The sequence below is a fragment of the Podarcis liolepis genome, assembly GCF_965112155.1.
Source record: "Podarcis liolepis genome assembly, chromosome: 6".
NCBI classification, from domain to species: Eukaryota; Metazoa; Chordata; class Lepidosauria; order Squamata; family Lacertidae; genus Podarcis; species Podarcis liolepis.
In genome coordinates this window covers 47905890-47918119 of record NC_139559.1, presented here as the reverse complement: position 1 = coordinate 47918119, position 12230 = coordinate 47905890, and the positions used below count along the sequence as shown (strand labels likewise).

At 44.4% G+C, this 12230-nt stretch overlaps 1 protein-coding gene across 3 annotated transcripts in view; it reads right to left on the bottom strand.

The window, feature by feature from the left end:
- Window positions 1–12230, bottom strand: part of ELAPOR1 (endosome-lysosome associated apoptosis and autophagy regulator 1) — a 61238-nt gene that overhangs the window by 4919 nt on the left and 44089 nt on the right. For 2 of the 3 annotated variants that reach the window (XM_083509787.1, XM_083509785.1), the window contains exons 10-22: window positions 11954–12082; window positions 11510–11600; window positions 10900–11005; window positions 9912–10049; window positions 9425–9682; window positions 8419–8592; window positions 7505–7685; window positions 6445–6541; window positions 5427–5528; window positions 3849–3975; window positions 3080–3258; window positions 1528–1693; window positions 821–901 (exon numbers count right to left, since the gene is read on the bottom strand). In XM_083509787.1, coding sequence (XP_083365913.1) covers window positions 821–901; window positions 1528–1693; window positions 3080–3258; window positions 3849–3975; window positions 5427–5528; window positions 6445–6541; window positions 7505–7685; window positions 8419–8592; window positions 9425–9682; window positions 9912–10049; window positions 10900–11005; window positions 11510–11600; window positions 11954–12082 — 1829 coding nt within the window. The remainder of the gene's footprint in view (window positions 1–820; window positions 902–1527; window positions 1694–3079; window positions 3259–3848; window positions 3976–5426; window positions 5529–6444; window positions 6542–7504; window positions 7686–8418; window positions 8593–9424; window positions 9683–9911; window positions 10050–10899; window positions 11006–11509; window positions 11601–11953; window positions 12083–12230) is intronic. The other variant, XM_083509786.1, reaches the window with a different exon arrangement.

Below are 12230 nucleotides of genomic sequence, written 5' to 3'. Positions count from 1 at the left end.
GTTGTGAGGATAAGGAACTATTATGTTGCAAATAGAAATATATGCTAACACCTGAATATTCATAATCTCTTGATTAAAGACCCTAATTCAAGCAAGGCAAGACCGTACACATGAGAGTTGGCCAACATTTTAACAGAATGTATTTACTGGGGTGGGGGTGGGAATAACTTTTGGGTCACAAGCAGAAAGGCCCACTTTGCTTGTAATTTGCAGGGGAGTGGAGAAAACCCACCCACACTCTGTGTACAGTGTTCAGTTCCCATAATTTATTCCAGACATGGCATTTGAACCCCACAGGCCCAGATTTCCATAGCTCTGCCTTGGTTCTCCCCAGCTCCATCAAGTCAGAGCAGCCCTGGCTCTGGCTCTCAGAAGACGAAACTGAGCAAAAGGCAGGCAGATATGTGACACAGAGCCAGTCATATATGATTCTGGACAGCACAACAAGCAGCAGCTACTTGTTCCAGAGACAAGCCAGGGCTCAAGGACCTTTCTGGGTAAGTTTAGCATCCTACACTTGCAGCCTGCATTAACACCCATTGGTGTGTCTCCAGCACACATTGGGCCTCCTTGCCTTCCTCCTCCAAAATAAAGGTTGTGGCACCATCCCCCTTTGGGAAAGGAGAGGCTGCAGCTGTAGAAAGCCTGCAGCGTGGCTTGGATTTCCCAAGAATACCATACCATGCTGGGTCCCAGTCAGATGTCACAAGGCCATATTGTCATCCCATCCAATGCCATTTGGTTACTATACACCCTCAGTCAGCTGTTTTTAGACATAGGGGACACAAGACAATACCATCTACATTTGGTCTCTATCTACCTGGAAGACTCCTCCTCTTAGCTTATTGAGAACAGCCCTACACACAGACTCCTGCCATGCCTGACTGTACCTAAGAGAAGCCTACAGGAAAACAAATAGCCACATTAGGGGGGGAGGGATAAAATGAAAAATAAAAGCAGCGCACCATTAACCAGAACATCAGTCAGTAGAATAGGAAACACAGTAGCACGTGAATATAGACTCTGAGGCTGGAGAAAGCTCACAGATCTAGGATGAGGACGTTACTGTAATCATGACTTTTGATTGGTCCCTAGCCTGTAGCATCCTGGAAGGTTAGCTGTGTTTGATGTATTTGTTTGGAGAGAAAATGTCCTTTTCCTTTTGCTACTCTGTCAAGATTGTTAACAGGATAGAGGAGGAGAATGACGCTTTAATCACTCTTCTCCCTCCCCTCCCCCCAAACCCCTACTACAGCCTGGGTCTTGCACAGTCAGCAGCCCATGCTAGAAATCATTACTTCAAAAATAAAAGGATAGTGACTACTAGAAAAAGGCACACACACACTTCAGGGATACTGTACATATTAAGTGAATTGGGAAGCTGTCTATTCAGATGTGGCCCCACAAGTTCAACATGACATGTTAGACATCTGTCAGGTTAGATAAACACTGGAGCCAAGCCCAAGGCCTCTGTTGCTTCATGCTGGCGCATTACATGTGCAGGCTGGGCCTCACAAAGCACCTTACCTTTGTGGTGAAAGCCCTTATTTTGCCAAAGAGAGAATTCTTGCTTGTGAATATCAGGTCATCCTCTGCATCTTCCCCCTCCATAATGGCACAACTGTCAGCAGCTGGCAGCTCACTGTCCTTGGCACTGGAATTCATCACCAGCTTGGAATATTTATACTCCAACCTTCAAAGATATAAGACAGACATAGAGAAAGCCAGATAGATGATGGATGAATAGAGTTTGAGTCCCAAAAATGGGACACTTGTGGGGTGGGGGGTCACTTTAAAATCTGGAGATTCTAAGCCATGCTTCAAGCCACATGAAAGCTGTCTGTTACAGGTAGAAAAAGAAATGTTTTGTACACCCCAACAAGCATGCACAGTCATACACATTCAGAATCCAAAGGATTTATTAGCTTAATCCTATGCATGCACTGCAAAGGTGGGATATTTTCCCTCCTGGAGAAAATTCAAAAGGAGCTTGAATTTCAGTTTCTCCAAAGAGGAAACAATTCTGTTTCCCTTCTCAGAATATTCAGCTGCTGATCTTTGCCAGCGAGCATTTCAGAGCCCCATCTGCTACTTGGAAGTGGAGACCTCTTTCCTGGGTGCAGATAAGCAAGCTGCGAAGGCTTCTATTTCAAGTGGTGGTGGGACTAGTATCCTCTCTGCCAGCAGATACTTTCATATGTAAGCATCCAAAGGGGACACTTATCATAGCATAAATCCACTGGCAGCAGGTACATTCAAGCAACAGTAGACCTGATCCCCTGTAGTTGTTGAGAAACTGATGGGTAAGAAACACTCTTCTTTGAAGAGGTTTCATCACAACTACAGCTGGAATTGGATCACTGCTCAGCAAACTCCACTCAATATTTGCTGGTAATGCCACCAGCTTTTTCTAGTGCATATGCTGGGAAACTAATTCACAGGATCCATCTGCAAGTTTTGTAGCAATATGGTGAAGGGGTGACTCATAAAGGGCTGTGGCTTGTGAAAAGTCATAGGCACTCCTAGCCAGTCAGCATCCCTGTAACTACACAATGCTAACCTGATGCCCTGTGTCTCATATTGCCCACAAGTAAAGAGTGGGGGGGGGTTTCTTCCCCTATATATCACTGCCCTTATGAAGAAGTCTCATTTCACAAGCTGCACCGCTTTCACAAGGTGCTACTGAACAGGGCAATGGATGCACTGTTTGTGAATGTGTTAAAGTTGCATGCACTTAACGCTTCTGGAAAATAAAAACTGGTTTGTTTTTGGTGGGTCTTTCTTGCGTTTTGGGCATGGAAGAATAGGCAGGGTTGAGAATGGGGTGATAAGAAGGCAAACTGGGGAAGGCGAGAATGCTATCACTGATATGTAACAATGTATAAAAGATAGACATATTATTGAAGAGCTTGTTATTTTTGAACACAGACTCACCTATTTGCTTCTGCTGTGCTGTTCAAGGTTGCCATCTGATTTAAAGGGCAACCTTGAAAAAGGTATTGGGCAGCTATGAAGCAAGCAAGTAAGCCAGCCAGCAAGCATGCATGCATAATGGGCAGCAAAAGAAGCAGCTACTCACTTCTGGTTTTTCTTCCAGAAGTAGCAAGTCATTGCAGCCAGCAGGATAGCAGCACAAGTCCCCGCCGAGATGCCCACTTTGAGCCAGAAGTCCATGGATTTGCAAATGCTGACTTTTTGATCTGGGAGCGAAATGCCTCCTGAACACAGCTTGGGCTCCCTCCATACATACGTGGTTCTCTGTGGAAGGAAAAGCAGGCATTGCCTTCTTTTAATCACATGCAGTCGCAGCTCATGTTGCATTTTTGTACTCTTTTTGATGCTGATGGTCTTACTGTACATTTCTGTTTTACCCTGTAGCACTTAGGAGAGATTTTATGCTAAGCCATTTAGAAATGGTTTTCAGGGAAATAAACTGAAACCAATATAGAAATGTAGCGTTGATGCCACCTTACAGATTCGAAGCAACAATAATAGTTGTACCACCACCACCACTCTAGAGGGATCTTGAATCCTCTTAACAAAAATAAATCGGTACATCATTGCTGAACCTGCTACTGAAGCGGTTTATTGTTGTGAAATCAGTGGAACTGACTTCAGGTAAGCATGTTTAAGATCAGACAAGTATGGTTTTGTGACAACTCCAGGGGGGGAAAATGTTTATTTCAATCTAGTGTCTCTGCCTGTCCTAACGGGCATGTTCACTAAATGATCATTGGGCTGCCGTAGCTGTTGATGACTTGTTTTAATGTTCATATAATAGTCACAAAAATGGGCAGCTCTCAGGCCCTGAAGATAAGAACTCAAAAGAAGGCATTCTGAGTCCCTACCTGAATCCCTCCAACACAGGCGCTGATGATAGCATGGTAGTCATCTGCAGAACAGAGGGGGCAGGCTTCAACGGTCTCCCACAGGAAATGGAAAGTGCATCCGTCACAGGTTCCTTCAGGGCACTTGCTGTTTGAAAAATTATAAAGTGCCATCTGAAATGGAGTCTAATCAGTGGCTCACCTCATGACCTAGCTGTTGTGGGTCTCAAGACATTACCTTGTCCCAGACCTGCCATGAAAGTGACTCCAGGGAACCAAAGCCATGCCTCATGTACGTAGCGCATGAACTCTGCTGCATGGAACACTTGTTCTTGCTGTAAATGCTATTTCTTTCATAGCTGTCAATAGGTCTTAAGCATTTCCTGTATCTGAGTTACACAGGCCTCTTGGAGACCTGTGACATTCATGAAAGAATTTAAACCCTGCAAGGTTATGATAGGCTTAATTGTTACCACCATTATACTCTGACTATACCCAATAGACCTCTGCATTTTAAAGAGGTAAAGAAGTTGTGTTGGTATGTGAAGGAACGGATATGGCAAAGCTTATGCCGATAGGTTAGGTCTGTAAATGTAAATGAGACTGAACTGGGTTCCAGAAGTGTGTCACAGTGATAAACGTCATATAAAGTTGGTGGCATATGAATGCAACTTGGTGTCTTTACACTTTTTGCCAAAAAAATAGCTACACCTCCCAAACCAGACTGGGACTATAGTGCAGCACAATAAAGTAGTTTTAGTATTCCTCCCCGTATCATTTTTCCAATGAAAATAACTCCACAGCAGGAAAATCATATGCACATTTCTATTTCCCCTGCATCAGGAACAGCAGCCTTTTATTGGGGGGGGGTAGCACCACTGGGGGAATGGTGCAGAGTGGAAAGGGTCAATGTTAACACAACTTCATCTTGTGCTATAGGCCTGACCCAGACTGGAACTGTTATAGCTACTATTGGGGGGGGGGGGGAGAAAGCTTTAAGCAGTGGAGATGCTTTTATGCATCTTTTAGTTTTGCCTTTAGAAGGGTTGTGAACACAGGAAGCTACCCTATGCCATGTCTGACCTCCAGCTACTCAGTATTGTTTATGTTGTCTGGAAGAGGCTCTCCAGATCGCTTCTCGGCCTTTTGGCTAAGATCAAGTGTAGTGGAAGAGGCTCTCCAGGATTTCAGACGGGACATTCTCAGCCCTATCAGGAGATGCCGGGGACTGAACTAGAGACCTTCGGCATGCAAAGCAGATGCTCTACCACTGAGCTACAGTCTTTGTTAAATCATTATTCCTTAGTTCTCATTTAAAAAAGCAACTATTAAAATGCATAAACAAGATGAGCAGCCAGCTTGAAACATAGGAGTGGACAAAACTGAAATATAAATTACAACTGGAATTGGAAGCGAGTGCACCCAATACGAAAGTAAGTGCTGTTCTCAGTGTGACTATTTTTACAGCATCGAGAGCATTTATTTACATATTTTTTCTCCACCAGTTTTTCCAGTTTTTGCCCCACTGTAGAGTTTGGAGGAGAATGTAGTTTTAACAGGGCGCACCTGCTATTGAGACTGACTAACCTTTGAACTTACCTCGGCACAGAGAGCACTCCAGAGTGGGGTTTTAGAGGATCACATCTCACTCTAATGGCAGTAGCTCTCCCAGCACTACAAGTCTGAGTCACATCACTGGATCTGCAACATATATGCATGTTATGAAATCCCTGCTAAAGCTGAAGGCCCTGTCCTTTACAAGGCTTCACGGTACTAGCATTCCTCACTAATACAGCTGTCACTCGGGGGCAACGCAATGCTGTATCTCCCTTGTTTCTAGCATGTTTTCATACTTTTAAAAAGTGGGAAACGCTTAAGACACGTGTACTGTATCATTTTTCTTTTTCATACAAAGGACTGCTGCACAGCTGTACAAATGGCACTAAAAGAGGAAATCTGGCCCAAGGAAAAGGAAGGACAAATCACAAGGATAGATTTTCCCAGGGTATGGGAATACTAAAGATTTCTTGAAAAGTTCCTTCAAATTAAGCATAGGAATGCACTGAAAAGTAGCATCCAAAAAATGATCCAACTTCCTTCTCACACATTCAAGTCCCACCTGCCAGAGGCTAGAGACGAGCTGAGATGAAGGCGGGGAGAAAAGATGCCAAACTGGTTCTGCAGAATCAAAGCCACTCCTGCTGGTAACAGCAGTAATACTGTGACTGGTTCACGTGCAAATCATCACTGTGTACCTCATGAACTGTGTACCTCATGAGCAAGCAAGAAGCAGCAGAACCCAGGACCTTCCAGAGAATGATTTGACACAAGAGCACTCTCTCCTCCTGCGGTTTCTAGAAACTGGTATTCAAAAGCACTACTATCTCTGATTGTGGAGGCAGAGCACAGCCATCACAACTAGTAGCCATTGATAGCTTTATCCCTTCATGAGTTTGTTCAATCCTCTTTGGAGGGTTCCAGAATGCCAAAGCCCCCCAATTCCCTGTGATGCTGAAATACTAAAAAATGTTCCAAGACACATGAATAACCCAGAGTTTTCCACAGAAGAAAACTGCTAAAACTGCCTTCACCTATGTTTGGCAGGCTTGTAGCTTACCTGTAAAAAAATATCACATCCGGTAAGCCCACATTCTCTGCAGGGAAATAGTCAGGAAAAGAAGTGATGTTGTCCAGAGTGGTCTCCCTTGTTACTCCTACAAGTTAGAAGCAAACCAGTGAGAAGGACAGTGCACTGAGAAGACAGTGGACGTTCCCAGGACCACCCCTCTCCCAAAACTGACTGTGCTAAAGAGCTTCACAGAGGAGAATCCAATTTCAATTCTCTCTTCACTGCTTCCAGAAAACAGGCTTGCCTTGTTCATTGCTTTCCTCACAAATGCTGATCAGGGTCAGAGAAACAAGTGAGGCCTGTTGTGCCTTTGGTTAGGCTCTGTTAGTGTGTGTGAGTGACCCAGGTTTAGCTATTGGATTGCCAGGTCTTGAAAAAAATAAAAATAAAATGACAATATATAAAATAAAAGTAGATTGCCAATTCCTGGAAATAAAATATACTTTATTTTATGGGCCTGGAGGTGGTGCCAGTGATTTGAGGTAGAACAGAACCCAGTGCAAAAAAAAGGAGAAGTATTTCTCTAGCTATATACTTTTTTTAAAAAAAAGAAGCAGCAAAAATTGGGAAATTGCTATGACTTTCCCTCCTTTGCTTTCCTGGGACCTGGACAGAAAGCAAAAAACACAGATGAGGAGTGGGGAACTAAAGTTTAGTGGCACTGAGTAGTGTAGGGTTTTCATCAAAGTTGACTTTGTTTTAGATGAAGGAGCCACACTGAACTCACTACTTTTCCATTCAGTTGTTTGACAGTGGAATGGACTCCCTTGGAACATGATGGACTCTCCTTCATTGGAGGTTTTTAAACAGATGTGGGATGGCCATCTGCCAGGGATTCCTTAGCTGTAATTCCTGCTTTGCAGGGAGTTGAGCTAGACAACCCTTTGGGTACCTTCCAGCTCTATGATTCTATGACTTATCTAGAAGGCATAATCAGGGATGTTCCTGTCACCTGAATCAGCACATGCAACTCCCCCAAAAGCCTCTATCAAACAGCAACCAGAGTCCTCTGTTCAAAGCACAGACTTATGCTCCCTGCAATTCTCACCTACAAAGCGGTCTGCCAGGCTCACGGGTTGGGAAGACACCACTGATTTGTAAGCCATCACATCAGAGGGGACAATGATGGACTGGCATACATAGGAGGAAGTTGATTTGGAGAACTCTGTCTCTTTGCCCAGGATGTGCATGTCTGTGACGTTATCCGTGCAGGTTGCCATTTTCCTTCCCTTCAGAGAATTGCAAAGGGGGAGAGAGAGAGTTGGCTGGATCCTTGTCTTTATAAAACCTGAAGTTCTTTTTAAAGGAACCATAGTAAGAGGACTCAGATGAACCCACCCTATTGCACTGAAAGCACGAGGAGGGTTTCAAAGCCTAGCACCAGCGCCTCTGATCACCGCATTTTCCATTACCCATGCATGTTGGAAGGGCGTCTATTTGTGTATCAATGTATGTGCGTAGAGCTCTCACATATAACAGGGGTGAGGAGTCTGGGATAAACGGACCCTGCTTTGCATGGAGAAGCTCTATGTAGCTCTATGTACACACAAAGAGCCTATTCCAAAGAGTTCTGTATGCATGGGTAGGGTGTGTGGTCACCAGCTGTCATTGGTAGTGGGGATAAATCAATGATACTGTGACACACACACTTTCAGTGCACAGGGATCTATTAACACCCATCCTTTCACAGGAGAGAAGGGCAGTTGCATCACGATAGTAAAACGTTTCCCTTAAGTTACAGATAAGAGACCTTCAAGAATTTGAGCTGTTTTGTTGCGGTGGTTCAGCTAGAGTAGCCAGGAGAATGGGATTCTGCTAAGGAAACGTTCTGCGGCTCCGGGGTGAGCATGGGTGCCTAGAAACTCTCTTCACATAAGAGTGATTTGTACCATATAAGCCACTCTCACATGTTGGGGCCCTGCATAGAGGATGGGCTTCTCAGAAGCCTCGCCACGTACTTACATGATTCCCACAGAGGCTGATGTTGAAGTGGTGAAAATACTTTAGCCCTTTGGTGGTAAAACTGGGCCCCACCAAAAAGGAGGTGCTATTAGACAGCGCTGAGAAGTCATACTCCAGAGTCCTGCCGTCCGCGATGACTGAGAGGTGACAGTCACTGTAACAAAGAGAATGGATCTGGGGAGCAGAACATTTTTTTACAGTCAATTTATTTCCTCATAGAGGAGCTCAGAAATTGTCATCGTCTCCAGCAGCATGTAAAACCCAAGTTTACTCTGAGAGGAAGGAGCCCAAATGTGGCTGATTATTCTCAAGCTGGCCAGGTTTATAGTGATCCAGAATCCCATAAGCTTCTGTTCACAGGAATCTCACTTGCCAATTTCCTCCAGGGAACCATGTGGATAATTACACAAAACAGAATATGTGGAGATGAACCGCTTAGCTGTTATAATGCCATTTCCATTTTGGCAGGAAATAACTTAATATTTCTGAGGAAAGACAAGCTTGGGGTTTTTTAAAAAGCAAAACTCTGGGATGATTTGGTAAGGGAAGAATCCCTTTCAGTCTACAGGTTCCACGTTTTCAATAACAAAAATGCAAAAATTTATTAAGACAAAGTTTTCAGTTATATATCTTCTTCTTTTTTAAGGATCTGGCCTCATGCATACCATGTGAGCGGGCGGGCTCTGATGACTGGGTGGGATCTTGCCTGCCACTTCAAGTGAAACTCTCTCCGGCTAACAGATCTGCAATTTCTTCTGCATGCAATTTCTTGTGCATGCATGTCTGTAATTTTGGATAAGGGGCGGTATACTAATACTAATACTAATACTAATACTAATACTAATACTAATACTAATATATTGATACTGCCCTACTGCTGCTTTTAATGGATAGCCCTCTGCCAACTAAATGATTTATAAACTTAATGGGGCGCTTTTATTTAGCTAACAGTGTAGATCATTGCAAATTGGCCAGAAACGATAGGCAGAAAGGAGGACAATATTACCGGGTTATTTTTTGTGCCGGGGCCACAAGGGATGCAGGCCTGGCTGCCATAGGGCTGGTGAGCTTTCAGGTACGTGTTTGCTGCACATGGGTAGCAGCCCCCAGAGCTTCTGTCAATGTAGTGGCCGTGTGGGCAGGAAGTACAGGACGAGCCCGAGGATTCCAGAGCGCACACCCGGCAGTATGACGCTACGCCTTCGATGACGTTGGTCACATTGATAGAGTACAGCTTGGCAACATCGTTGGTGTATTTTCTTCCCTAGAACAAAACACAGAAAGTGTCCATAGGGCCTTGGAGAGGTAGAAGCGTTTGATAAAGGGAAGGTGGGATGCTGCAAATGAGGATAGCATGCCTATTCCTTGCTAGGACATCTTTGATTAGCAAGACACTGGGGTATATCTGATTCCTGGCAAGGAACTCCCCATAAAAAGGATAACTGAGGAGCTGGCTGTGAATAGAAGGTTCCCCAGAAAGTGATAGTCCATACCGGCTCATGGTATGCTGTTCTTTGGAAGGCCCACGTGAAGCTCATGGTGGCGTTCTTTTCAATGATGTAGGTGTAGGATTGCTTTCCTTTCGAGCCAATCCAGGTTTCCACAGGTGTGTTGGTTCTGGAATTGACACCCTGCCAGAGATAAAGCAGGGGCCTAGTGAGTAAAGAGCAAGCAACATTTTCTACCTAAATAATTATTTATTATTACAGATACAGATATTTCCATAACGAGTATAAGCAGGGAAATCAGGCTAGGCAGATTGTGAGAGCCTTGGAATAGCCAACTGAAAAGGAGGGGGGGCATTAGTGGGAAGGAAGCAGTTAAGAGGACAGATGACACTGAAGTTGGGGAAGAGAGGCTATAGTGACTAGGAGGGATTTTCCTTCGCGCCCATTGTAGCCTAAGAGAAGCTGATTTGGGCTGCAGGTCAGAAAGCACAGGAAATTCAGAGCATCATTTGCAAAATCCAGTAATACTCATTTATTTTAACATTTTCACAAGTCTTTTTCATTTTGCACTGTGCATGATGAGTGACCTTGCTACCTGTCCAAAGTGTATCTCTGAACAAAATGTGCCTAGAATAGTTTTCCAGTTCTTACACTGTTTTTATTAATAATATTAATGTTATCAACAATGCTGATTTTTTAACATACCAACAGGTGGTATACCTATATTTATTTTTCTCGCTGCCATGGTGGCATTTTGACACAGAGTCCTCACAGAGCTGTAACTACAGGATGCAGGTGGGCTATTGTACCTTTGAAAATATCCCCATAGGAATATATTGATTTCAGATGAAAGTTTCCGGAATTGGGAAACAGCCAAGATATTTGCCTCTTTTTCTAAAGGCATCAACTACAGAGGAAGGAGGGGCATGTGCCTTCCACAGCCTGTTGTGCCTTGGGAACACAAAACCCCAAGGCAAACTAAGCAAGAGAAAGCTTATCCACTTTGGAGAGAGAAGAAGCTGGATCAACTTACCACCATGAAATAAAGCTCACAACTCATACTGCAGATCGTTTCAAAGACGAATGTGATTCTTGCAATCTCTTTACTTTCGGAGTCCTCCATCACCGATTGTGGGGAACTGCAAGAGAGCAAGCAAAACTCAGGGGGTATCTATTTGCTCAAGGTCTTGCTGAAAACAGAGCAAGGACAGGAGATGGGAGCAGGAATGTCTGGAAACAGACCACCTCAGTTAGCAAGGCTTACTTCAGCAAGCCATGAATCTGAATGTTTCCCTCAGCTTATCCTCTTGTTTGGAACACAGTTGAAGAATCTGAGGATGGCCGGTCCAATAAAATCAAGCACTCCAGTCACACGCATACATTGAAAGAATGGCTGGTTCCAGGACATGGCAAAAATCAGGCAGCTGCTGAGAGCTCATATATGTTTCAAGGATTTGTTAAACTGAAAAGCCAACTCAATCCCTCATTCATTCATTCTGTTATTGTTCACTAATGAGCACAGTGGAAGAAGTAATGCAAGCAGCAGACTCTTAAAGGGGAGAAGGTCCCACTGCTTGGACTCAGTGCTCCTACTGCATTTTGGATGCATAGGCTTGCCATCGCCAGCTCAGCTACACACTCACCTGAACCCAGGAATCACCAGTGTCAGTATCATGAAGTCATTGTCAGAGGCTCCTGCTGCTGTGTAGATGTAGTCACCAGCTACTTCCCACCCTGAAACAACAGACAGAACACCATCTCCATGCAGTGAAAGGGCATTACTTCAGCTGGATATCATTAAATACACAGCTCTATAAATGCTTACATACTTCTCAGAGACACGGGAAGTCCAGTTGCCTGAGGCCAGAACTAGACAATTTAGCATGACGGCCGCTGAAAGCAGGCAGCCCTGTGTCTCCCCTCTCTTTGATCTGGCAACATCTGACACTACGAGTGGAATGAGCAAGCGTCACTGCGCTGTGAACTTCCCCACTGCTTGAAGGGGCAAGAGACCTCACAACATGACAGTGCCCACCCATGCAAGAACTGCCCCAACGCCTCGGGTTAATATGTCCCCATGAAGATACCTGCCATTCCCTTATATTCAAAACTGGTTCCACTGAGGACCGTCGTCTCCATGTTTGCTGGCAGCGTGTTCCACCATTTGTATTCAAAGCCTAGAGCTGGTTCAGTCCCAACGGTGCAGTTGATGCAACCTGAGAACAGAAGGAAGCAACATTACAATGCTGAAACTCGGGAGGAGGAATGAACTCCCATGTGGAAGGCTGTCACTAGGAGGCTGGTGGGCGCTAGCAGCCCTTTCTAAAACAAAGAATGAGAATAACCTATACAGAGGCAGGCTTG